At 43.0% G+C, this 24,997-nt stretch overlaps 1 protein-coding gene across 1 annotated transcript; it reads left to right on the forward strand.

The window, feature by feature from the left end:
- Positions 1 to 1,373: 1,373 nt before the first annotated feature.
- On the forward strand, positions 1,374 to 24,090 carry LOC131190422 (vomeronasal type-2 receptor 26-like). Its single transcript, XM_058167743.1, has 4 exons — positions 1,374 to 1,591; positions 2,952 to 3,240; positions 9,029 to 9,092; positions 23,186 to 24,090. Exons 1-4 carry the CDS (start codon positions 1,374 to 1,376, stop codon positions 24,088 to 24,090), a joined length of 1,476 nt encoding a protein of 491 aa, XP_058023726.1.
- Positions 24,091 to 24,997: the final 907 nt, after the last annotated feature.

The following is a 24,997-nucleotide window of genomic DNA, read 5'->3' on the forward strand; positions in this document are numbered from 1 at the left end:
CTGATACTTATTTTGAATATAGTCAATCCATCTTCTCCATTCCAATATGTATCTTTCTTGAGAATAGTCTTTCATATACGCAGAAATTTTAGCCATTTCTGCTAAGTTCGATACTTTAAGTGTCCATTCTTAAAGTATGAAGTCGGTGGTCTTTCAGGTGCAATTCAAGGTGTTGGTTACCACCTTTAAAGCGCTCCATGGCATAGGACCGGGTTATTTACGGGACCGCCTGCTGCTACCGGTGACCTCCCATCGACCAGTGCGCCCCCATAGGGAGGGTCTCCTCAGGGTGCCGTCGGCCAGACAATGTCAGCCGGCGACTCCCAGGGGGAGGGCCTTCTCTGTGGGGGCACCAACCCTCTGGAACGAGCTACCACTAGGTATCCACCAACTCCCTGATCTCCGGACCTATCGACGTGAGCTGAAAACATTTCTGTTTCATCGCGCAGGACTGGCCTAATGGTTTTTTTTAAATGGGATTTTTATTGGTTTTATAGTGTCCAGCCAACTTTAAATTTTCTCTTTTTAAACTGGTTTTAATTTTTGTATCAATTGTTTTATTTTGGCTGTAAACCACCCTGAGTCCTTTGGAAGAAGGGCAGTATAGAAATTTAAACAATAAATAAATAAATAAATACATTCTTCAATGTAGGTAAATCTTCTTTCTTCCGATATTGTGCAACCAAGAGTCTTGCAGCTGTTATTAAATTTAAAATCAATTTAGTCTTTATTACCGTACATTCCGTAGTCATGCCCAATGAAAACAACTGTGGAGTAAATTTTATCTTCTTTTTCAAAATATTCTGCATAATCCACCAGATTTTTATCCAAAATGCTTTGATTTTCTTACAAGTCCACCATACATGATAATAAATAGCATCCTCACAATCACATCTCCAACGAGAAGAGACCATGTTGAAGGATAGCAGAAGTCATTCTCTGGGTGTTGAATTATCTTCCTCCAGTATTACTTTTGGACAAGTCCTGACAGGAAGGATGACAACCACTACAGAACAGTGCTGCCAGGTGGTGTATTTGTGACTTTTCATTATCCCTCCTCACATGGAGCTGTGTTAGAAGTTCAGAAGTCCCAGAGGACCAATTGACTCTCACTTGCCTTTGATGTAACTAACATCAGACCGAAACAACACGGAAGTGACTTTGCACCAGGGAAAAAGGATAAATGCATCAGATCACACTTTATGGAGCACAATTTTGGAACAGGCAGAGCCTGTGTTCTCTCCTTTCCAGATGAAATTCGGTTTGTCTGTGTCTGAATCAGGAAAACCACTGGATATTCTTGTGAGAGTGCTTTGAAGGCTTCCTATTCTTCTTTAGAAATGGGAAGGGGATTTTTTTCAGTCCCATGAATTATGGACTTCCTGATTCTGATGCTGATGATGTTGGTGTCCCAGCCAGTCTCTGGGAAGTTTAGGATGAACTGCCTGGTGAATGTCAAGCGCCAGAGTGGGAAAAAACCATGGAGCTATTACAGGCCAGGAGACCATCACATTAGTATAGTCAATAGCGCATCAACAAGAGTACACGAAATCTTGAGCTTCAACATGGTTCCTTATAGTCATGCTCGCTTGTAAGTCATTCAGCGTAATGAAGTTTCAGTCCCTTCATTCGCAGGTCTAACACTTCTTATTTTCTGCTTTTTTTTTCTTCACTTATTCCTATATCACCAATCTCTTTCCACTTATGACTGTATGACTGTAACTTTGTTGCTGGCAATCCTTATGATTTATATTGATATATTGACCATCAATTGTGTTGTAAATGTTGTACCTTGATGAACGTATCTTTTCTTTTACGTACACTGAGAGCATATGCACCAAGACAAATTCCTTGTGTGTCCAATCACACTTGGCCAATAAAAAATTCTATTCTATTCTATTCTATTCTATTCTATTCTATTCTATTCTATTCTATTCTATTCTATTCTGTTCTGTTCTGTTCTGTTCTGTTCTGTTCTGTTCTGTTCTGTTCTATTCTATATTGCAGGACCTTTCTTGAGTAGTTTTGATTCCCATGGCTTCTCTCTTTTGTCTGATTTTGTGGAAGAGACTCAAATCCACAAATGGGGAGAAAAAAAAATAATCTGAAAGAAGTCCACATTATTTTATTCTACATGTCCAATCCTGAATTCATGACTCGAATGCTTTTGTTTAAAGTAGTGATTGTTGCAATTTCACCTGACCAGATCATTTCTATATTTTTATAACCACTTACTTCGTGATATTCATAGCAATAGATGACTTTTTTTTAAAAAAAAAATCTTCTTTGGGACACTTATGAAGACATCTCATAAGTGTCCCAAAGAAGAAATTATCTTTCTTTTTTGATGGTTTAATGATTTTTGATGGTTTAATGATAAGTTGATGTTACATCAACTTTGATGGTTTAATGATAAGTTGATGTTACATTACTTATGATAAGTTATGTTACATCCTGGTTAAGAGACAGATAAAAATTAGTACTGCTACATATTTTGGTGGATTTGTGATTCTTAACCCCCAGTAGATGACCAACTCCATCCCATCTTCTCAATGCTCATTAAAATTAAATGTGGATGGGTGCCTATAATTTATTTCTCATTTTAGATCAATATTGGCTTAAGACTTAGTAGGCTAGTGGAGAAAATGGGGATTAATTTAAAAAGAAAACCGTTCTGTTACTGGAGCCCTGGTGGTGCAGTGATTAGAATGCAGTATTGCAGCCAAATTCTGCCCACAGTCTGGAGTTTGATCCTGATAGGGCTGAAGGTTGACTCAGTCTTCCATCCTTCCAAGCTCGGTAAAATAAGGATAGTCCAGGGCAACATGCTGACTCTACAAATTACTTAGAGTGGGCTGTAAGCATTATGAAGTGGTATATAAATCTAAGTGCTATTGCTAATATTGCTTGTTGATGATGCTGATATTAACATGAACATTTTTTTACATTAGCTCACTTTCACATAAGCTAGGAATACTGCACTTTATTTTCAATATTCAAGTGGTCAACAATAATCGCCAGCTCCTGCAGAATCTCACAATTGGCTACAATATCCATGACAACTACTTGGACACACTTGGAACTTCAGATGCCTTGCTGGACGTGCTCTCTACTGGAGAAGCCAACCTTCCCAACTACAGCTGTGGAAGGAAGGAAAACCTTTTGGCCCTTGTTGATGCAGCTGCAAGGGACATCTCCATCCAGATGTCAACATTAGTAGCCCCCTACAAAGTCCCACAGGTTTGTGTTGTTTTTTTCCATCTGGTAAAGTGAGTGGGGTGGGAGTGAGTTTGCAATAGATGCAACCATATCTTCTCTATGGAGTTCAAGACCTGATTTTCAGTATGGGCATTGAAGGAGACTGTATTGTACAATAGAGAGTGAGTAAGAATCAAAGCAGCCACATTCTCTCATGACACCATCCACATAGCTTTGGGGCATCTGATGCACACTCATGAAGGTGAGGAGAGACTCTGTATTTGTTGTGACTCGTCCTCCCTCCTCTCCTCAGCCAGGCCCCTCCCGTCTCCAACCAGGCCTGTTATCAGACTCCGAATCTGATAATGAAGATGAATGGCCTGTCATGCCTCCAGCCCCCGGCCCTGGCCCCATGCCTGGAGAGGATTCCAGGAGTGAACGGACAAGCCCGATAAACTTCACTCCTACAGCGTTTGTTCCTTGGACTCAGCCGTCAGAGGAAGCCAGCCAGGTGCTGGAATTAGTGACAGCAGATCCAGCTGAAGACAACTCAGAGTAGGAGGACGGTCACTTCCGGAGATCTGAGAGGCGATGCCAGCAGAAGGAGGGGTGGGGCAGGCCTGGATAAATGCTGAGTCATGGAGCCACACCCCACAGCCTATATAAAGGACCTGCTTTTGGCATTCCAACCTTGAGTCAAGCAAAGTCTTATCTAGTTTGCTGATATTGGACTCTATCACTGAAGTCACAATTTGGACTCCTGCCTGCCCTGATAAACCTCGAAGGAACTTGACAAGCTGCAGAGGCTTCGTTGCCAAGTTTGCCATGGACTTCCTTGACTCATGCGTCAGAGTGGGAGTGGGACACGACATCATTCAATAAAAAGATCTTCTGTACAAAAAGAAAAGGTGCAGCACTAATGAGAAGCTTACATTTTGTACACGATCTCAACCAAAATAATAATAATAATAAAGATAATTTCAATGTTGAACAAATCCCAGTTTCATGAAGAGTCCCTATAGAGAATCATACCGAAAATAAGACCCTGTCTTATATTTTTTGAACCCCAGAATAAGCGCTTGGCCTTATTTTTAGGGAGGTCTTATTATTTTGGGGTACATGGAGCAAGATGGGGCTCCTCTTGTCATCTTCCCTGATTTTCAGCTCTTTCTCCCTAAACCTAACCAGAAGAAATGTCAGGGACTGGCTGCGCATGTGTTTAAATATTTTCATGGCGGACTTATTTTGGAGGGAGGCTTATTTTAGCACGTGTGCTCAAAAGCCTGATTGGGCTTATTATCAGGGGATGTCTTATTTTTGGGAAAACAGGGTACCTACTGTTGATAAAACTTACATAGCGGCCAATAGCATTATTTACGAACTTTATTTTAAAAAATATAAGGCATATTAGGCGACATATCAACTATTTTTCAGCCTAACATATTTATAATCAAATTCAAACTCCCCGTAGAAAGCTTGAAGAGTAATAGAGGCCTGGAGATGACGTATTCTAAAAAAATATCACAACTGGTGGGGCCCTCTATTGGCAAGCTTATTTACACATATAAAAAATACCTGCTATAGCCAGTTGGGTGGAAGATGGCTGTTGTACCTTGTCCTCCCTCCTCTCCTCAGCCGGGCCCCTCCCATCTACACCCGGGCCTGTTATCAGACTCTGAGTCTGATAATGAAGATGAACGGCCTGTCATGCCTCCAGCCCTCGGCCCTGGCCCCATGCTCGGAGAAGATTCCAGGAATGAACAAACAAACCTGATAAACCTCACTCCTACAGCATGTGAGCAGGAAGCCAGCCATGTGCTAGAATTACTGACAGCAGATCCAGCTGAAGAGAATTCAAAGTGGGAGGATCCTTGCTTCTGGAGAGCTGAGAGGTGACGCCAGCAAAAGGAAGGGAGGGGCAGGCCTGGATAAATGCTGAGTCATGGAGCCACACCCCACAGCCTATATAAAGGACCTGCTTTTGGGATTCCAACCTTGAGTTAAGCAAAGTCTCATCTAGTTTGCTGCTATCGCTGAAGTCACAACTTGGATTCCTGCCTGCCCTGAGAAACCTAAAAGGAATTTGACAAGCTGCAGAGGCTTCGTTGCCATGCTTGATACGGACTTTCTAGACCCGGTCGTCGGAGGGGGAGGGGGACACGACATCGGCAATGGCATTTTCTCTGCATAAAAAATAAAATAAAAAAATACTCTAGCAGTTATTGGCCCATTCAACTAATAGACCTTGTAATTAAAATAAATGTTAAGGTCCTTTTGAGTAGACTTGAGAATGGGTAGATGAACAAAGGTTTTTTTTTTTGCTGAAGAACAAGTAGACTGAACCGATTTTGGCTGACCACCTGCACTCAGGGTGTAGTGCTCAATGGACGCACAGATACATGGAGGGAAGCATGCAGTGATATACTTCCAGTTCTGTTTTAGGCCCAGTGTTCTTCAACAACTTCATAAATAATCAATCAATCAATCAATCCAACCAACCAACCAATCAGAATAGAACTGGAAGGGACCTTGGAGGTCTTCTAGCCCAACCTTCTGCTCAAGCAGGAGATCCTAAACCATTTCAGACAAGTGACTGGCCAGTCTCTTCTTAAAATCCTCCAGTAATGAAGCACCCACAACTTCTAAAGGCAAGCAGTTCCACTGGTTAATTGTCTTCACTGTTAAGATGTTTCTTCTCAATTCCAGATTGCTTGGCTCCTTGATTAGTTTCCATCCATTGTTTCTTGTCCTGTCTACAGGTGCTTTGGTAAATAAATTGACCCCCCCTCCCCTTTGTGGCAGCCTCTCAAAGACTAGCCAAACCCGAATCCTGCAATTGTTCTTTATATGTTTTAGTCTCCAGGCCTTTAATCAGCTTAGTTGCTCTTCTTTGCACTTTTTCCAAAGTCTCAACATATTTTTTGGAATGTGGTGACCAAAACTGGATGCAGTATTCCAGGTGTGGTCTTACTAAGGCTTTATAAAGCTGCACTAATACGTCACGTGATTTTGATTCCATGCCTCTGTTTGTACAACCAAGGATTGTATTAGCTGTTTTGGCTGCTGCCGCTGCACACCGCTGACTCATATTTAAGTGATCGTCCAGTAATATGCCAAAGTCCCTCTCACAGTTACTGTTCTTGAGTATAGATGAGGAGAAAGAAGAACTTATCAAATTTGCAGAAAACTCCTGTTAACTCCCAAAGTGGGAAAATTGCTAACACTTTGGAAGATGGAGTGGTTGAAAACCATTTAAGTATGAGACTGAAGGGTGCTTTTTTAATTTTATTTGTGAAGAACGTATTAGGTAATAAGTATAAGCATGGATGATACATAAAATAAATACAAATAAAAGGGAACATTAGGACAAGGATGGTAGGCATGTAAGTGTGCTTATGCACACCCCTTACAGACCTCTTAGGAATGGGGTGAGGTCAACAGTAGCCAGTCTAAGGTTAAAGATCACGTGAAGTGTTAATACCACTTTATAATGCCTTGGTAAGGCCACACTTGGAATATTGCATTCAGTTTTGGTCACCACGATGTAAAAAGGATGTTGAGACTCTAGAAAGAGTGCAGAGAAGAGCAATGAAGATGATTAGGGGACTGGAGGCTAAAACATACGAAGAACGGTGGCAGGAACTCGGTATGCCTACTTTAATGAAAAGAAGGACTAGGGGAGACATGATAGCAGTGTTCCAATATCTCAGGGGTTGCCACAAAGAAGAGGGAGTCAAACTATTCTCCAAAGCACCTGAGGGTCGAACAAGAAGCAATGGGTGGAAACTAATCAAGGAGAGAAGCAACCTAGAAATAAGGAGAAATTTCCTGACAGTTAGAACAATTAATCAGTGGAATGACTTGCCTGCAGAAGTTGTGAATGCTCCAACACTGGAAATTTTTAAGAAAATGTTGGATAGCCATTTGTCTGAAATGGTGTAGGGTTTCCTGCCGGGCAGGGGGTTGGACTAGAAGACCTCCAAGGTCCCTTCCAACTTTATGATGATGATGATGATGATGATGATGATGATGATGATGATGATGATGATGTTTTGGGGATTTGGGGAAGAAACCACAGAGTCAGGTAGTGCATTCCAATCACTGACCACTCTGTTGCTGAAGTCGTATTTTCTGCAATTGAGTTTGGATTCTCCTCTTATATTAATTCTCTGACTATGAATAAATGAAATTCAGAAGTTACAGTCTTTGGAAAATGACATTAAAGACATAGATGGTATTAGATGGTAAATCAATAGAGAAAGTAACATTTTTTGTTACCTAGAGATAGTTCCCTCTGAGACTTAATAGAATTAGAATAGAACAACAATGTTAGAGAAGGGACGTGGTGGCTCAGGGGCTAGGACGTTGAGCTTGTCAATCGAAAGGTCAGCAGCTCAGTGGTTCGAATCCCTAGTGCTGCCGTGTAACGGGATGAGCTCCTGTTACTTGTCCCAGCTTCTGCCAACCTAGCAGTTTCGAAAGCATGTAAAAATGCAAGTAGAAAAAATAGGGACTACCTTTGGTGGGAAGGTAACAGCGTTCTGTGCGCCTTTGGCGTTGAGTCATGCCGGCCACATGACCATGGAGACGTCTTCGGACAGCGCTGGCTCTTCGGCTTTGAAACGGAGATGAGCACCGCCCCCTGGAGTCGGCAATGACTAGCACATATGTGCGAGAGGAACCTTTACTTTACCTAACAATGTTAGAAGTGACCTTGGAGGTCTTCTAGTACAACCCCCTGCTCTACAGGGAACCCTATATCATTTCAGACAAATGATTGTCCAATCTTTTCTTAAAAATGGCCAGTGTTGGAGCATCCACTTCTGGAGGCAAGTTGTTCCACTGATTAATGTCAGGCAATTTCTCCTTAGTTCTAGGTTGCTTCTCTCCTTGATTAGTTTCCACCCATTGCTTCTTGTCCAACCTTCAGGTGCTTTGGAGAATAGCTTAACTCCCTCTTCTTTGTGGCAACCTCTCAAATGGCTAATCATCAAGCTATCTAATACATTAGTCAGAACAAAGTTGGATTTATTAAAAACTCATATTTTGGATCTGATTTGACCCCAAATATAACACAGCATTCTTTATTGCTTTTTCAGATCAGTTATAAAATTGCTTCAGGGGCTCTGAGAGATAAAAGACAATTCCCTTTTTTCCACCAGATGTTCCCCAAAGAAGGGATCCAGTACCCAGCAATCGTCCAATTGCTCCTCCATTTTGGGTGGACCTTGATTGGCCTGTTTGCTTCAGACACAGAGAATGGAGAGAATTTCATGAAGACTTTTATTCCTTTGGTTGTCAGGAATGGAATTTGTGTTGTTATATCACAACGGTTCTCAAAGACAGGACATACGGGACCCCTCAAGGATGCCCTCTCCAAGTGGAGAGAAGTCAATGTATTTGTTCACTTCATGGAATATGTTTTTCTCGAGGAAAGAATTCTTCCTTTCCATTTAACGCTTGATGGTTTGCCAGGACCCATTGAAGGGAAAGTCTGGATCACCACAACTTTGGGAATATATTCAATAAAAAAGCACAGAATTCATAAATACATCCATAGTATTTGGAGCTTCGCTTTTCTGAGAAAAAAGAGCCCAGTATATGGTGCCTTTGAGATTTATTTTTTTGTGGAACCTCAGTTTGAAAATCAGCATTTCCATTGTTCTTTTTCAAAACACATCTTGTCCGTCAAAGGGCGGAGAAGATGCACCCAGAAAACACCACTGGACACCCAAGAGACAAAGAACAGGATACGGTTCAAAAATAGTGACTACGTTTACTTTGTTGCTATGACTTTGGCACATGTCTTGAAGGCCTCATATTCCTCCAGATCCAGGAGGAGAAGGAAGGAGACCCAAAAGACTCTGGGGACTCCAAGGCTCCAACCATGGCAGGTATGGCGTTTAGACAAGGATCCATAAAAGTACATTCATTTTAAACAGTGATCCAAAAGAGAAGAAGGGGAATCATCCCAACCTATTTATATTAAAGGTAAAGGTAAAGGTTCCCCTCGCATATACGTGCTAGTTGTTGCTGACTCTAAGGGGCGGTGCTCATCTCCGTTTCAAAGCCGAAGAGCCAGCGCTGAAGCCAGCGTCATTTCAAAGCTGAAGAGCCAGCGCTGTCCTAAGACGTCTCCGTGGTCATGTGGCCAGCATGACTCAACGCCAAAGGCGCACGGAACACTGTTACCTTCCCACCAAAGGTGGTCCTTATTTTTTCTACTTGCATTTTTACGTGCTTTCGAAACTGCTAGGTTGGCAGAAGCTGGGACAAGTAACGGGAGCTCACCCTGTTACACGGCAGCACTAGGGATTCGAACCACCGAGCTGCTGACCTTTCGATCGACAAGCTCAACGTCCTAGCCCCTGAGCCACCATGTCCCAGGTGGCTTTTTTTAATATTATCTTTTCTTTTATGTATACATAATATAACATAACATCAGAGTTGGAAGGGACCTTGGAGGCCTTCTAGTCCAACCCCCTGCCCAGGCAGGAAACCCTACACCATCTCAGTCAGATGGTTATCCAACATTTTCTTAAAAATTTCCACTGTTGGAGCATTCACAACTTCTGAAGGCAAGTTGTTCCACTTATTAATTGTTCTAACTGTCAGGAAATTTCTCCTTAGTTCTAAGTTGCTTCTTTCTTTGATCAGTTTCCACCCATTGCTTCTTGTTCTACCCTCAGGTGCTTTGGAGAACAGCCCGACTCCCTCTTCTTTGTGGCAGCCCCTGAGATATTGGAACACAGCTATCATGTCTCTCCTAGTCCTTCTTTTTGTTAAACTAGACATACCCAGTTCCTGCAACCGTTCTTCATATGTTTTATCCTCCAGTCCCCTAATCATCTTTGTTGCTCTTCTCTGCACTCTTTCTAGAGTCTCAACATCTTTTTTACATTGTGGCGACCAAAACTGGATGCAATATTCCAAGTGTGGCCTTACCAAGGCATTATAAAGTGGTACTAACACTTCACGTGATCTTGATTCTATCCCTCTGTTTATGCAGCCCAGAACTGTGTTGGCTTTTTAACTGCTGCTGCACACTGCTGGGTCATATCTAAATGGTTATCCACTAGGACTCCAAGATCCCTCTCACAGGTACTACTATTGAGCAAGGTACCACATATACGGTACTGGTGCATTTTGTTTTTGGCCTAAATGTAGAACCTTACTTTTTCACTGTTGAATTTCATTTTGTTAGATAGCGCCCAATGTTCAAGTCTGTCAAGATCTTTCTGTAACTTGAGCCTATCTTCTGGAGTGTTGGCTATTCCTGCCAGCTTGGTGTCATCTGCAAATTTGATGAGTTCCCCATCTATCCCTCGTCCAAGTCATTGATGAAGATGTTGAAGAGTACTGGGCCTAAAACAGAGCCTTGGGGTACTCCACTGCATACTTCCTCCATGTGGATGTAGTTCCGTTGAGGACTACACGTTGAGTGCGGTTGGTCAGCCAGTTACGAATCCATCTGGTGGTGGTGCTGTCTAACCCACATTTTTCTACTTTATCTAGTAGTAGGTTATGGTCTACTTTATCAAATGCTTTACTGAAGTCCAAGTAAATTATATCAACAGCATTCCTCTGGTCTACTAATTTTGTCATTTTGTCAAAGAATGCGATAAGATTAGTCTGGCATGATCTGTTTTTGACAAACTCATGTTGGCTTTTGGTTATTACTTTGTTTGCTTCTAGGTGTTCGGTGATTCGTTGCTTGATTATCTTTTCCAGAATCTTCCCCGGTATTGAGGTCAGGCTGATAGGTCTGTAGTTTCCTGGATCTGTTTTTTTCCCTTTTTTGAAGATGGGAACTACATCAGCTCTTTTCCAGTCCTCTGGCAGCTCCCCTGTGCTCCAGGATCTTTGAAAGATATAGTTCAGTGGTTCTGAGATCACGTCTGCCAGTTCCTTCAGAACCTTGGGGTGTAATCCATCCGGTCCTGGTGATTTGAACTCGTCTAGGGTAGACAGGTGTCCACTTACCATTTTCTTCCCTATTTTAACTTGTGTTTCTAATCTGTTTTTTGTAATGCTGTTTTTGATAGGTTGGATTGTTTTTTCCTTTTGTGTAAAGACATCTGCTTTCTCCCTGTTGCTTGTCATCTTCTTGCCACTTTCTCCCAGCAATGGGCCAATTGTTTCCTTGACTTTTTTCTTGTTTTTAACATATCTTTTCTTTTATGTACACTGAGAGCATATGCACCAAGACAAATTCCTTGTGTGTCCAATCACACTTGGGCAATAAAATTCTATTCAATTCAATTCTATTCTATTCTATTCTATTCTATTCTATTCTATTCTATTCTATTCTATTCTATTCTATTCTATTCTATTCTATTCTATTCTATTACAGAAGGTTAACAAATTTGGCCAATCTAATTACTCTGGGGATAATTTCCCAATGATTGGACTCCTGATACACTTTGATATTAAACACTACTAATTTTAAACCAATGTTTGAACTTTTAAATATATTCCTGTATGCATGGCTCATAATTAACATCATAGAATTTTACCTTTACAAATTTGAAGGCCACTATGAGACCCTATCCAAAGCTCCGTTTTCTGCAGGAATCTCAGTTAAATATTCTCTGACTAATGACTGCTCAGTCTTTGCATTAAGACAAGCAGCGAAGGGGAGACTCAACTTATTTAGCTCACTGGCTCGGCATTAAAACTGCTCCTCCACTTAGGATGTCTTTCCTTTCATTCAGTCAGGATATCCTTTCTTGTCACTGAATTCCTTAAATATGTTCCAGACCAGGGGTCAACAACCTGTGGCTCTGGAGCCGCGTGTGGCTCTTTCACCCCTTTGCTGCGGCTCCCTGCGTTAGAACCGCCAATGTGCGACATCTGCCAGCACACAATTTATTGAGCTTTTTGGTGAGGGGGGGGCAAGGGACCCGCGGATACATAAAGGGCAGAGAAAGAAACTCAGAAAAGATCCTACCTAATTTTTCAGGTTGAAAAAAAGAATTGGTGTGAGATTTGTACTTTCAGACTTGCAATATAGGCTTACAATAAACTGGAATTAGTTCATGTATTCACAATGTGTGTCTGGTCTACCTTACAAAAGATTAGTTTCGTGTAATCAACCTGCTGTTTTCAAGGAGTTTATGAATAATCTCTTTTTAAATTGTTGTTTGATTTATTTGACACTGGCTTTAGAATGTTCCCCATAATTGACCAGAGTATAATTTTTTTGTTGTTGTTTACATTTATATCCCGCCCTTCTCCGAAGACTCAGGGCGGCTTACAGTGTATAAGGCAATAGTCTCATTCTATTTGTATATTTTTTACAAAGTCAACTTATTGCCCCCCCAACAATCTGGGTCCTCATTTTACCTACCTTATAAAGGATGGAAGGCTGAGTCAACCTTGGGCTGGGCTTGAACCTGCAGTAATTGCAGGCTACTGTGTTCTAATAACAGGGTTCTTAACAGCCTGAGCTATTCCGGCTCAGAGTATAAGACGCATCTTAGTTTTTGGCGAGGAAAATAAGAAAAAAGCTGATTGGCAGGTGGGTCGGCCTCCCGGAATACTTCCAATTAGCTGTTCCCAGAGGTGAATTTTAGCAACAGGTTTTTTGTTCTCCCAAATAAGCCTATTTGTACACTAAAAAACTTCAATTGTAGAAAGACCACCTGGGATAAGAAATCAAGGTTTCGGTGTTCAAAATTCCTGGATGTTTTCATTCTAGTTTCATCCGTTCCTGGAGAAGAATGAATTTTGCAATCTTTCATGGTCGAAACTGTACTTGGACCAAAATGGAGATGTAGCAGCAGATCTGGGCATTGTGAGTTTGCTGGTATTCCCCCACGAGAATCCCCTCCAAGAGCAACTGGGGAGTTTTGAACGAGAGAGACTTATGGTTAAAGAAGATGCACTGTTACGGCTAAAGTCACTCAACAAGGTGGATGAAATATTGCTGTTTTCTCTTTTTTCCAAAGCCTCAGCATCCTTTCAAGTGGGTTTAATCCGGGGTTGAAATCCAATTTTTTTTTACTACCGGTTCTGTGGGTGTGGCTTGGTGGGCGTGGTGTGGCTTGGTGGGTGTGGCAGGGGAAGGATACTGCAAAATCCCCATTCCCTCCCCACTGGGGGAAGGATATTGCAAAATCTCCATTCCCACCCCACTCTGCGGCCAGCCAGAGACGGTATTTGCCCGTTCTCCTAACTACTCAAAATTTCCGCTACCGGTTCTCCAGAACCTGTCAGAACCTGCTGGATTTCACCCCTGGTTTAATCTAATTCACACAAGGTGGCTGATCTTCACTGAGAAATGAATGTGGGGAGAAGAAACTTCATATTTTTCTTTGATTGACTGGGGGTTTTTACGCTGATCTACAGGTGTGGCTCAGTAAAATAAAAGACAGAGCCCAGGGTTGTATGATGATAAGTCAACTTATTTATTCGCCTAAACAAAGACGGGTCCCTTCGTAACGGGAAGGAACCTAGAAGATAATGCAAGGCAACTATTTATACATTTCTTTACTTTCACTTCATTCATACATTCATTTCATCACATAATATGCATCCTGTAGATAAGATATCGGGCTATTGGACTATTGCAATGCTCTCTACATGGGGCTCCCCTTGAAGAGCACCAGGAGGCTCCAGCTAGTCCAGAATGCAGCCGCGCGGGTGATAGAGGGAGCATCACACTGCTCCCATATAACACCCATCCTGCATGGCCTGCACTTGTTGCCGGTAGCCTTCCGGGTGCAATTCAAGGTGTTAGTGACCACCTTCAAAGCGCTCCATGGCTTAGGACCGGGATATTTACGAGACCGCCTTCTGCCACCTATAGCCTCCCAACATCCTGTGCGCTCCCACAGAGTGGGCCTTCTAAGGGTGCCATCGACCAAACAATGTCGGTTGGCGGCCCCCAGAGGGAGAGCCTTCTCTGTGACAGCACCGGCCCTTTGGAACGAGTTGCCTCTGGGTTTATGCCAACTTCCTGACCTCTGGACCTTCAAGCGGGAATTGAAGACGTTACTATTTCATCGGGCGGGACTAGCCTAAGTATATTTTAATGTGTATTTTAACTGTATTTTAAGGGGTTTTAAGTCGGTCTTTGACCGTTTTAGTTGATGGCCTTGTTAATATTTGTTTTTAAATTATTTTAAATTTGCTATTTATTTGTTGTATTTTAAGATGGCTGTACACCGCCCTGAGTCCTTCGGGAGAAGGGCGGTATAAAAGTTTAATTATAAATAAAATAAAATAAATAAAGATATGGAAAATGTAGAAAGCATAAAAACAGTCAAGCAAACCTTCCACGGTTTTGGTCACATGCTGAACCCACAGGCTAGTGCCGTGATGGTGAACTTATGACAGGCATGCCACAGGTGGCACACAAGAGCCCTCTCTATGGGCACGTGAGCCATTGCCCCAGCTCAGCTCCACCGCGCATGTGCTCGTGCCTCCTGCCGGCCAGTTGATTTTTGGGTCTCTGCCACGCATACACGGGGGACGAGGCTCATATGGGAGCTGTATGTGCATGTGTGCAGGGGTGGGTGGGGGAGCATGGGAGAGTGCAGCACGCCCCCCTGCCGCCCATTATGGGTCCCAGGAAGCTGCAGGGAAGCCTGCTAGGTGCAAAATGGGACACGGAGACATCGTGCATGCATTGCATTATGGGTGCTGGTGGGAGTGCTCTTTCCCGTGCATGCAATGACAAAAATATATATTTTTCAGACCCAAGGCTCATACTCATGTTCTACAAATTGATCATCATATTTTAAAATCATGGATATATGATGAATGGAGTAAAAGATGATGATGATGATGATGATGATTTATATTTGTATACCACCCTTTTCCCGAAGGACTCAGGGCAGTTCACAGCCAATAAAAACCAAAATACATATAATACAAATTAAAAACAATATAAAAAACTAATTCGATGAATGGCCTAAAATTTTTTAAATACAATTAAAACCCCAATTTAAAACCCCAATTTAAAACCATGTTCAAGTTAGTCCTGCACATCGAAACAGCAACGTCTTCAGCTCGCGGCGGAAAGTCCGGAGGTCGGGGAGTTGACGAAGCCCCGGAGGCAGCTCGTTCCAGAGGGCGGGAGCCCCCACAGAGAAGGCCCTCCCCCTGGAGGTCACCAGCCGACATTGTTTGGCTGACGGTATCCGAAGGAGGCCCTCTCTGTGAGAACGCACTGGTCAGTGAGAGGCTACTGGTGGCAGTAGGCGGTCCCGTAAGTACCCCGGTCCTAAGCCATGGAGTGCTTTAAAGGTGATAACAAGTACCTTGAATTGGACCCGGAAGACCACCGGGAGCCAGTGCAGACTACGCAGAAGAGGTGTCACATGGGAGCCACGAGGTGCTCCCTCTATCACCCGCGCAGCCGCATTCTGGACCAGTTGAAGCCTCCGGGTACTCTTCAAGGGGAGCCCCATGTAGAGAGCGTTGCAGTAGTCCAGGCGGGATGTGACAAGATGCTAATACAGCCATGATCCAGAACCCACTGGTTCTCACAATGCAAAAAAAATTTTCTCAATAAAATCTCTCCAGATTTTATTGAATAGAAAAGTCCCTTACTGCAATGTTAGATGCCAAAACCAAAATTTGGCATCTAACATTGCAGGAATTGGGCATTTCTAGAGAAAAGAAGAACTGGGGTGAAACTATAGCTGGGTTCCAATATCCCAATATTTAAGGGGCTGACACAAAGAAGGGGGAGGGATCATATTCTCGAAAGCACCTGAAAGCAGGACAACAAGCAACAGATAGAAAATAATCAGGGAGAGAAGCAACCTAGAACTAAGGAGAAATTTTCTGACAGTGAGAACAATTAGTTAGTGGAATGGCTTCCTTCCAGAAATTGTGGATGCTCCATCGCAGGAGGGCTTTTAAGAATAGAATAGAATAGAATAGAATAGAATAGAATAGAATAGAATAGAATAGAATAGAATAGAATAGAATAGAAAAGAAAATGTGGGATGGAATAATTACAATGGAATAGAATAGAATAGAATAGAATAGAATAGAATAGAATAGAATAGAATAGAAAAATGTGGAATGGAATAAATGGAATGGAATGGAGTAGAGTACAGTAGAATAGAATAGAATAGAATAGAATAGAATAGAATAGAATAGAATAGAATAGAATAGAATAGAATTTTTTATTGGCCAAGTGTGACTGGACACACAAGGAATTTGTCTTGGTGCATATGCTCTCATTGTATATAAAAGAAAAGATACCTTCATCAAGGTACAACATTTACAACACAAATGATGGTCAATATATCAATATAAATCATGAGGATTGGACAGCCACTTGTCTGAAATGATATCGGGTCTCCAAGTTGGGTATGGAGGTGGACTGGAGGACCTCCCGGATCCCTTTCAACTCTATTATTTTGTTTTGTTTTTTCTGTTATTCTTTGTATGATCCAATCCAAACCCAAAGAAAGTCCAGAATTGTACAGAAACTCCTGCCACTGGCAGGGTATTGGAGTAGAAGATCCCTATTATTCTGTGTTCTACATTCTATGAAATGAGTAATCTGCTAACACTTCTATCTCCTATATTTGTTTGGAATGAGTCAGTGATTTTGTATTTAGTAGGCTTGGAGCCTACTTGGCTAATGTTCATGCCTACATCCATATTCTATGGTTGGTTATTCCTGACACATTTCCTTTGGAATTTCTTTTCTTTTCTTTTCTTTTGCTCAGTCTCTGCCTCAGTCCAAATGTGTGATAAGTTGCCATCCTGGATTTGTCAAGCGGGATCGAGAAGGAGAACCACTCTGTTGCTATGATTGCATTCCTTGTCCAGAGGGGACCATCTCCACTCAGGAAGGTGGGTCACGCTGAAGAAAATGGAAGGAATTGTATCCAGAGCACTTGAATGAAAGTCAATGATATAAGATGCATTGAAGTTCAATTTTTTTTTTCATGTTTATTTTCAAATGGCACAATTGTTTATCTAAAGGGAAGAATACCTAAAAGAACTCAAAGTTGGAGTTGGATCAAGACAGGAGAGTGTGGCAGACTAGTCAAGCTTTATCCCAAAGGTGCTTTTTCAAGAGGCAACTGTACTTTCTGGTTTTTCTTTGAAGACATTTTGCTTCTCATCCAAGAAGCCCTAACCTGAAGAACCTTCTTGGATGAGAAGCAGGGGTGGGTTTTAATTTTTTTTTTCTACCGGTTCTGTGGGCGTGGCTTATTTTGATGGTCATGTGACAGTGGGTGTGGCTTGATGGTCATATGACTGGGTAGGCATGGCCAACTCAATGTCACTCACGTCAAGGGGTACCTTGCCTTGCCCCTCCCCTCCCAGCCATTCCTTGTCACACCCAGCCTCAACGTATCTATAGTTCTGCAAAAATGTTGTTCACCTTTTTTCAAATTTATTATCTACATACTATAGATCAGGGGTCTCCAAACTTGGCCACATTAAGACTTATGGACTTCAACTCCCAGAATTCCTCAGCCAGTTTTGCTGTCTTAAAGTCTTAAAGTGGCCAAGGTTAGAGACCTCTGCTATAGATGCACTTTCATGGACCACTGAAAGGAGGAAATGGCTCACATGCTTTGCCCAAGAGTGTGGTAGGCAACAGTCTTTTAAGGGGCTGCTAGAAAGAAGGGGGGGGAAAAGTATTTTCCAAAGCACCAGAAGGCAAAACAAGAAGCAATAGATGGAAACTCAACAAAGCTGCTTGCAATTGCAACACAGCTGCTTGCAATTACTGCAGGCTCGAGTCCCACCAGGCCCAAGGTTGACTCAGCCTTCCATCCTTTATAAGGTAGGTAAAATGAGGACCCAGATTGTTGGGGGCAATAAGTTGACTTTGTATATAAATATACAAATAGGATGAAGACTATTGCTAACATAGTGTAAGCTGCCCTGAGTCTTTGGAGAAGGGCGGGATATAAATGCAAATAAAATAAAATAAATAAAATAAATAAATAATGAAAGCCATCTCTAATTCTGGATCAGGTGATATTATTCCCTAGATCAGGGATGGCTAATCTTTTTGCCATCGCATGGCAAAAGCGGGGGGTCCACGGGGGAGTTGCATGTGCGCATGCCCACACCCATAATTCATTGCACCTCACCTCTCCGCGCATGCACGCAGGAATCCCCCACTTTTGGTACGCGATGGTATGGTAGGCTGGGTAGGCCCGTTTTTCACCCTCCCCAGGCTCCAGAGGCTTTCTTGGAGCCTGGGGAGGACAAAAACAACCTTCCCCACCCCCTGGAGGCTCCCCCGGGTGGCTGGAAGTGGCCCATTTCCCAACTTCCAGTGGGACCAGAAGGCCTGAAAATCAGCTGGCCAATGCATGTATGTGCAATGCATACCCACAGATATTGCTCCGTGTGCCATACGTGCCATAGGGTCACCATCGCGGCCCTAGGTGGAGGTATGGTCAGGGGTGGGCTTCAAAAATTTTAGCAATATTGGAAGAAAGAAGAATTACCTACAATTGAAGAATGGACACTCAAAGTATCAAATCTGGCAGAAATGGCAAAAATTTCTGCTTACTTGAAAGACTATACACAAGAAAAATATATTTTAGAATGGAAAATGTGGATTGATTATATTCAAAATAAGTATCAGATAAAAAAATATTGAATAGCATATGAGTAAATTTAGGAAATATTTTGTATTAGATATATTTTTGGAGGAGAGGGGAATTGAGAGTGTGATTATGTGTGGAGTGACTAGAGATTATAATCTAGGAATTATTTTGGATTATGATTGTTAGTTTTGATACCCTGCATTTTGTTCTGGGAAGTCGGGCTAGGGGTGGGGGGTAAGGGGGAGGGGAATTGGGGGGTTGAGGGTAGAGGATGGAGTGATGTACAGGGATTATTGAAGATGTATAAATATAATTAATGTAGGGTCAGGTCTGCCCAGTTACCATTTTAGAATGGTGGGGAGGGAGAAAAGAGGAGAGAGTAGGAGGTAGGAAAGAGGAGAAGAGGAAGGAAGAGGGGTAGAAGAGGGAGAAAGAAGGTGTAGGGTGGAGGGAGGAGAGGATGTAGATAAGAGAAGGAGAGGAAGGTCTGGAAAGTAGAAGGAGGTAGAAGAGGGAAGAGTGTTAAAAAGGGGTGGTGATGACTGGGCAAGCCCAACTAATTGTATATAACTGTACATTGGATGAGCTGTTTGATATGATTGTAAAAATAAAACTTTTTATGAAAAAAATTTTTTAGCAAGGGGTTCTCGGTCCGGTTGCTGGGTGGGTGTGGCCATGGTGGGCATGACCTATTTAGCCTCCTGCACCATGGCAGGGGGGGTGTTTTTGCCTTTCCTGGGCTCCGGAGGCTATTCTTGAGCCTCTGGGAGAGTGAAAACGGCCTCCCCAGCCTCCAGAGGTTCTCTGGAGACTGGAAACAGGACCTTTTCCTGCCTTCCCGAACTTCCAGTAGGCCCATTTTCGCCCTCCCCGAGCCTCTGCACACATGCTCTGCACTTACCTGCATCCAAAACGGGCTGTGTGGGGACTCCTGGGAGGGGCAGGGCTGGGGGGGGGGAGGGCCAGCCAGGGGTGGGATTTGGGGGTCCTCTGAACTGCACAGAATCTTAGCTAGAGGTTATCCTAAACCCCTGCGAACCCCCAGCAGCCCACCCCTGTGCATGGTGCACAATTTTGGAATCCTTCTAGACTCAGGGCTACAGCTTGATGTGGAGGTGGATGCCATCCTTAAACGGGCATTTGCATATATTCTTCTTGTGAACCAATTGTGTCCTTTCCTGGACTGGCCTTGCTTATGCCTTGTTCACTTCCTGTTTGAATTATTGCAATGTGCTCCATGTGGGGCTGCCCTTGAAGTCCACCTGGAATTTACAAATGCTCCAGAATGCCACAGCATTCACATTGTTGGGTTCCCCTACATTCCTATATCCCTGTTTAGAATAGAATAGAATAGAACTTTTTTTATTGGCCAAGTGTGATTGGACACACAAGGAATTTGTCTTGGTGCATACGCTCTCAGTGTACATAAAAGAAAAGATACGTTCATCAAGGTACAACATTTACAACACAATTGATGGTCAATATATCAATATAAATCATAAGGATTGCCAGCAACAAGTTATAGTCATACAGTCATAAATGGAAAGAGATTGGTGATGGGAACTATGAGAAGATTAATAGTAGTGCAGATTCAGTAAATAGTCTGACAGTGTTGATGGAATTATTTGTTTAGCAGAGTGATGGCCTTCGGGAAAAAACTGTTCTTGTGTCTAGTTGTTCTGGTGTGCAGTGCTCTATAGCGTCGTTTGAGGTAGGAGTTGAAACAGTTTATGTCAGGATGCGAGGGGTAATATTTTCACGGCCCTCTTCTTGATTCGTGCAGTATACAGGTCCTCAATGGAAGGCAGGTTGGTAGCAATTATTTTTTCTGCAGTTCTAATTATCCTCTGAAGTCTGTGTTTTTCTTGTTGGGTTGCAGAACCGAACCAGACAGTTATAGAGGTGCAAATGACAGACTCAATAATTCCTCTGTAGAACTGAATCAGCAGCTCCTTGGGCAGTTTGAGCTTACTGAGTTGGCGCAGAAAGAACATTCTTTGTTGTCCTTTTTTAATGATGTTTTTGATGTTAGCTGTCCATTTTAGATCTTGCGATATGATAGAACCTAGAAATTTGAAGGTTTCTACTGTTGATACTGTGTTGTCTAGTATTGTGAGAGGTGGAAGTATGGAAGGGTTTCTCCTAAAGTCTACCACCATTTCTACGGTTTTGAGTGTGTTCAGTTCCAGATTGTTTTGGTTGCACCATAAGGCTAGTCGTTCGACCTCTTGTCTATATGCGGATTCGTCATTGTCTTGAATGAGACACAAAATGAGTTTTGTGAGCTGTAGAGTTTCTTTCCAAATGCAGTTAAATTCAGAGTCTTACTTCACATAGGAGAAGGGTACTGTGGTTCCACCACAGCAGATATAATAGACATACACCAGATCCACTCCTTATTTCCACCTTGAGGAACCTCCAAAGACTGCTTTTTCCAATAAGTCCCATTCTTCTAAAATTCTGAAATAATTTTCTCAGGCATTTTCAAGAAAGTGAGGTTAGTACAGGATAAGAATGTGGTGGATTGTATCACTGAAGGCTAGTTGTGGCACTATTTATTTCTATCTTGGGTTTTATTTTTTGCAGTTGAAGGAGTTATTCCTCTGCCTTGGTCCTATTAGACCTCTCAGCGGCTTTTGATACCATCGACCATGGTATCCTGCTGCACCGGTTGGAGGGATTGGGAGTGGGAGGCACCCTTTATCGGTGGTTCTCCTCCTATCTCTCCGATCGGTCGCAGACGGTGTTGACGGGGGGGCAGAGGTCGGCCCCGAGACGCCTCACTTGTGGGGTGCCTCAGGGGTCGATTCTCTCGCCCCTCTTGTTCAACATCTATATGAAGCCGCTGGGTGAGATCATCAGTGGCTTCGGTGTGAGGTACCAGCTGTACGCTGACGACACTCAGCTGTACTTTTCCACACCGGACCACCCCAACGAAGCTATCAAGGTGTTGTCCCGGTGTCTGGAAGCCGTACGGGTCTGGATGGGGAGAAACAGGCTCAGGCTCAATCCCTCCAAGACGGAGTGGCTGTGGATGCGGCATCCTGGTACAGTCAGCTGCAGCCTCGGCTGACTGTTGGGGGCGAGTCATTGGCCCCAATGGAGAGGGTACGCAACTTGGGTGTTCTCCTGGATGGGCGGCTGTCTTTTGAAGACCACTTGACGGCCGTCTCCAGGAGAGCCTTTCACCAGATACGCCTGGTGCGCCAGTTGCGTCCCTTTCTGGACCGGGATGCCTTATGCACGGTCACTCATGCTCTCGTGACATCTCGCCTGGACTACTGCAATGCTCTCTACATGGGGCTCCCCTTGAGAAGCACCCGGAGACTCCAGGTAGTTCAGAATGCGGCTGCGCGGGTGATAGAGGGAGCCCCTTGTGGCTCCCATGTAACACCCCTCCTGCGCAGACTGCACTGGCTACCTGTGGTTTTCCGGGTGCGCTTCAAGGTTTTGGTAATGATCTTCAAAGCGCTCCATGGCATAGGTCCGGGTTACTTACGGGACCGTCTACTGCCACTGAATGCCTCCCACCGGCCCGTGCGCTCTCACAGGGAGGGACTCCTCAGGGTGCCGTCGGCCAGGCAGTGCCGACTGGCGATGCCCAGGGGAAGGGCCTTTTCTGTGGGGGCTCCCACCCTCTGGAACGAGCTTCCCCCAGGACTTCGTCAACTTCCTGACCTTCGGACCTTCCGCCGCGAGCTCAAGACACACCTATTCATTTGCGCAGGACTGGACTAGATTTTTAAAATTTTAAATGTTTAATTTTAGATTTGGTTTTAAATTGGGTTTTAATTATTTATATGTCTATTTTAAATTTTGGCCTATATAATAAGTTTTTTAGATGAATGTTTTACTTTGTATATTTTTGTGCTTTTATATGGCTGTACACCGCCCTGAGTCCCTAGGGAGATAGGGTATAAAAGTATGATAAATAAATAAATAAATAAAATAAATATGGGTGGAATGGGTGGAAACTAACCAAGGAGAGAAGCAACTTAGAACTAAGGAGAAATTTCCTGACAGTTAGAACAATCAATAAGTGGAATAACTTGCCTGCAGAAGTTGTCAATGCTCCAACACTGGAAATTTTTAAGAAAATGTTGGATAGCCATTTGTCTGAAATGGTGTAGGGTTTCCTGCCTGGGCAGGGGGTTGGACTAGAAGACCCCCAAGGTCCCTTCCAACTCTGTTATTATGTTATGTTATGTTATATATTGGGGTATTAAAAGTATATCGAAGTATATATTGGTGTATTTTTGCTGAGCTATAAGCTGCCCGAAGTTTACTTCACAATGGTCTGCTACAAAAATGTTTTATACAGGCTCCTATTTACCATTTGCCTTAACCTTCCTGTATCTCACTATCAGCTGTAAATCAAAGAAAGTGTTTCTTGAAATATAAACAGAGAGTTACAAAAGGAACCTTGCTGTCTGTTTCTTCAGATACTGAAAAATGCACCAAGTGCTCAGAGGATCAATATCCAAATGAGGACCGAATCCAATGTATCCCCAAAAGAATAACCTTCCTGTCCCATGAAGAGCATCTGGGAATTATTCTGGTCTCTTTTGCCCTACTCCTATTCTTAACCACAGGCTTCATGTTAATCATATTTGTTAAATACTTAGAAACTCCCATTGTGAAAGCCAATAACCGGGACCTCTCCTTTATCCTCCTGATTTCCCTTCTGTTTTGCTTCTTGTCCTCCTTTCTCTTCATTGGACGACCAAGGAGAGTCACCTGTCTTCTCCGACAAACCATGTTCAGCATTGTCTTCTCAGTAGCCGTGTCTTCCGTGTTGGCCAAAACGATCACAGTAGTGCTGGCCTTCCTGGCCTCAAAACCAGGAAACAGGATGAGAAGATGGTTGGGGAAGAGCTTGGCCAACTCCATCATCCTTTCTTGTTCTGGTGTCCAAATTGTCATCTGCTCCATATGGATGGGAGTTTCTCCCCCATTTCCTGAATCTGACCTGCACTCCCAGCTTGGAGAGATCATCCTACAATGTAATGAAGGCTCTGTTACCATGTTTTATGTTGTTCTCAGCTACATGGGTTTCCTAGCTGCCATTTGTTTCACAGTAGCTTTTCTGGCCAGGAACTTGCCTGGGGCCTTTAATGAAGCCAAGCTAATCACCTTCAGCATGTTGGTCTTCTGCAGCGTCTGGGTCTCCTTCCTGCCTACGTACCTGAGCACCAAAGGGAAATACATGGTTGCTGTGCAGGTCTTCTCCATCTTGGCCTCCAGTGCTGGACTTCTGTGCTGCATCTTCTTCCCCAAGTGCTACATTATCATCCTGAGACCAGATCTCAACACAAAGGAACATCTAATGATAAAAGTAGGGAACTGATTGTGAAATTGTTTCTTAGGCTCATAACATTTAGATTGTTGTTGAAGTTATTATTGGGCTTGTATGCTTCCTTAACCTCAGTTTAACAATTGTCATTTAAAACTGAAATAAATAAAAATATGAAGAGTCTAAGACTCATGAAATTAAAATCCAAGATTTTTTTGAACAGTAAGATAACAATAGCATTTTTTTAAAATTTGCATTTATATCCTGCCTATCTCCGAAGACTCAGGGCGGCTTATACTATGTTAAGTAATAGTCTTCATCCATTTGTATATTATATACAAAGTCAACTTATTGCCCCCAACAAGCTGGGTCCTCATTTTACCTACCTTATAAAGGATGGAAGGCTGAATCAACCTTGGGCCTGGTGGGACTTGAACCTGCAGTAATTGCAAGCAGCTGTGTTAATACAGACTGTTTTAGCAGTCTGAGCCACCAGAGGCCCTATAGGATTAGACATATATACCACTTCACAGCACTTTACAGCCTTCTCTAAGCAGTTTACAGAGTCAGCGTATTGCCCACAACAATCTGGGCCCTCATTTCCCTGACCTTGGAAAGATAAAAGGTTTCATGAGGGCTTGAAACTTGCTCTCGCAAATTTTCCTGCCGCTTCTATATAGAACAACCAGATTTTAAAAAAATCTACCCATGTTTAGCAAATTGGAGTCTGGCTGGTTTTGCAAGACTAAAGCCAGACTCAGGAAGGCCCACAGCCTCAGCCAGCTCCATTTGAAAGTTATCAGAAAGACTGTAGGTGAAAGGGTTCTTCTGAAGTGGTTTGCCATTGTCTCTCTCCTGGGGCTCTGAGAGATTGGCTGTCATTTCCTAGCTGTCATTTGCTTCATAGTGGCTTTCCTGCCTAGAAACCTGCCTGGGGCCTTCAATGAAGCCAGACTGATAA

This window comes from Ahaetulla prasina, chromosome 2 (genome assembly GCF_028640845.1).
Source record: "Ahaetulla prasina isolate Xishuangbanna chromosome 2, ASM2864084v1, whole genome shotgun sequence".
Taxonomy (NCBI): domain Eukaryota; kingdom Metazoa; phylum Chordata; class Lepidosauria; order Squamata; family Colubridae; genus Ahaetulla; species Ahaetulla prasina.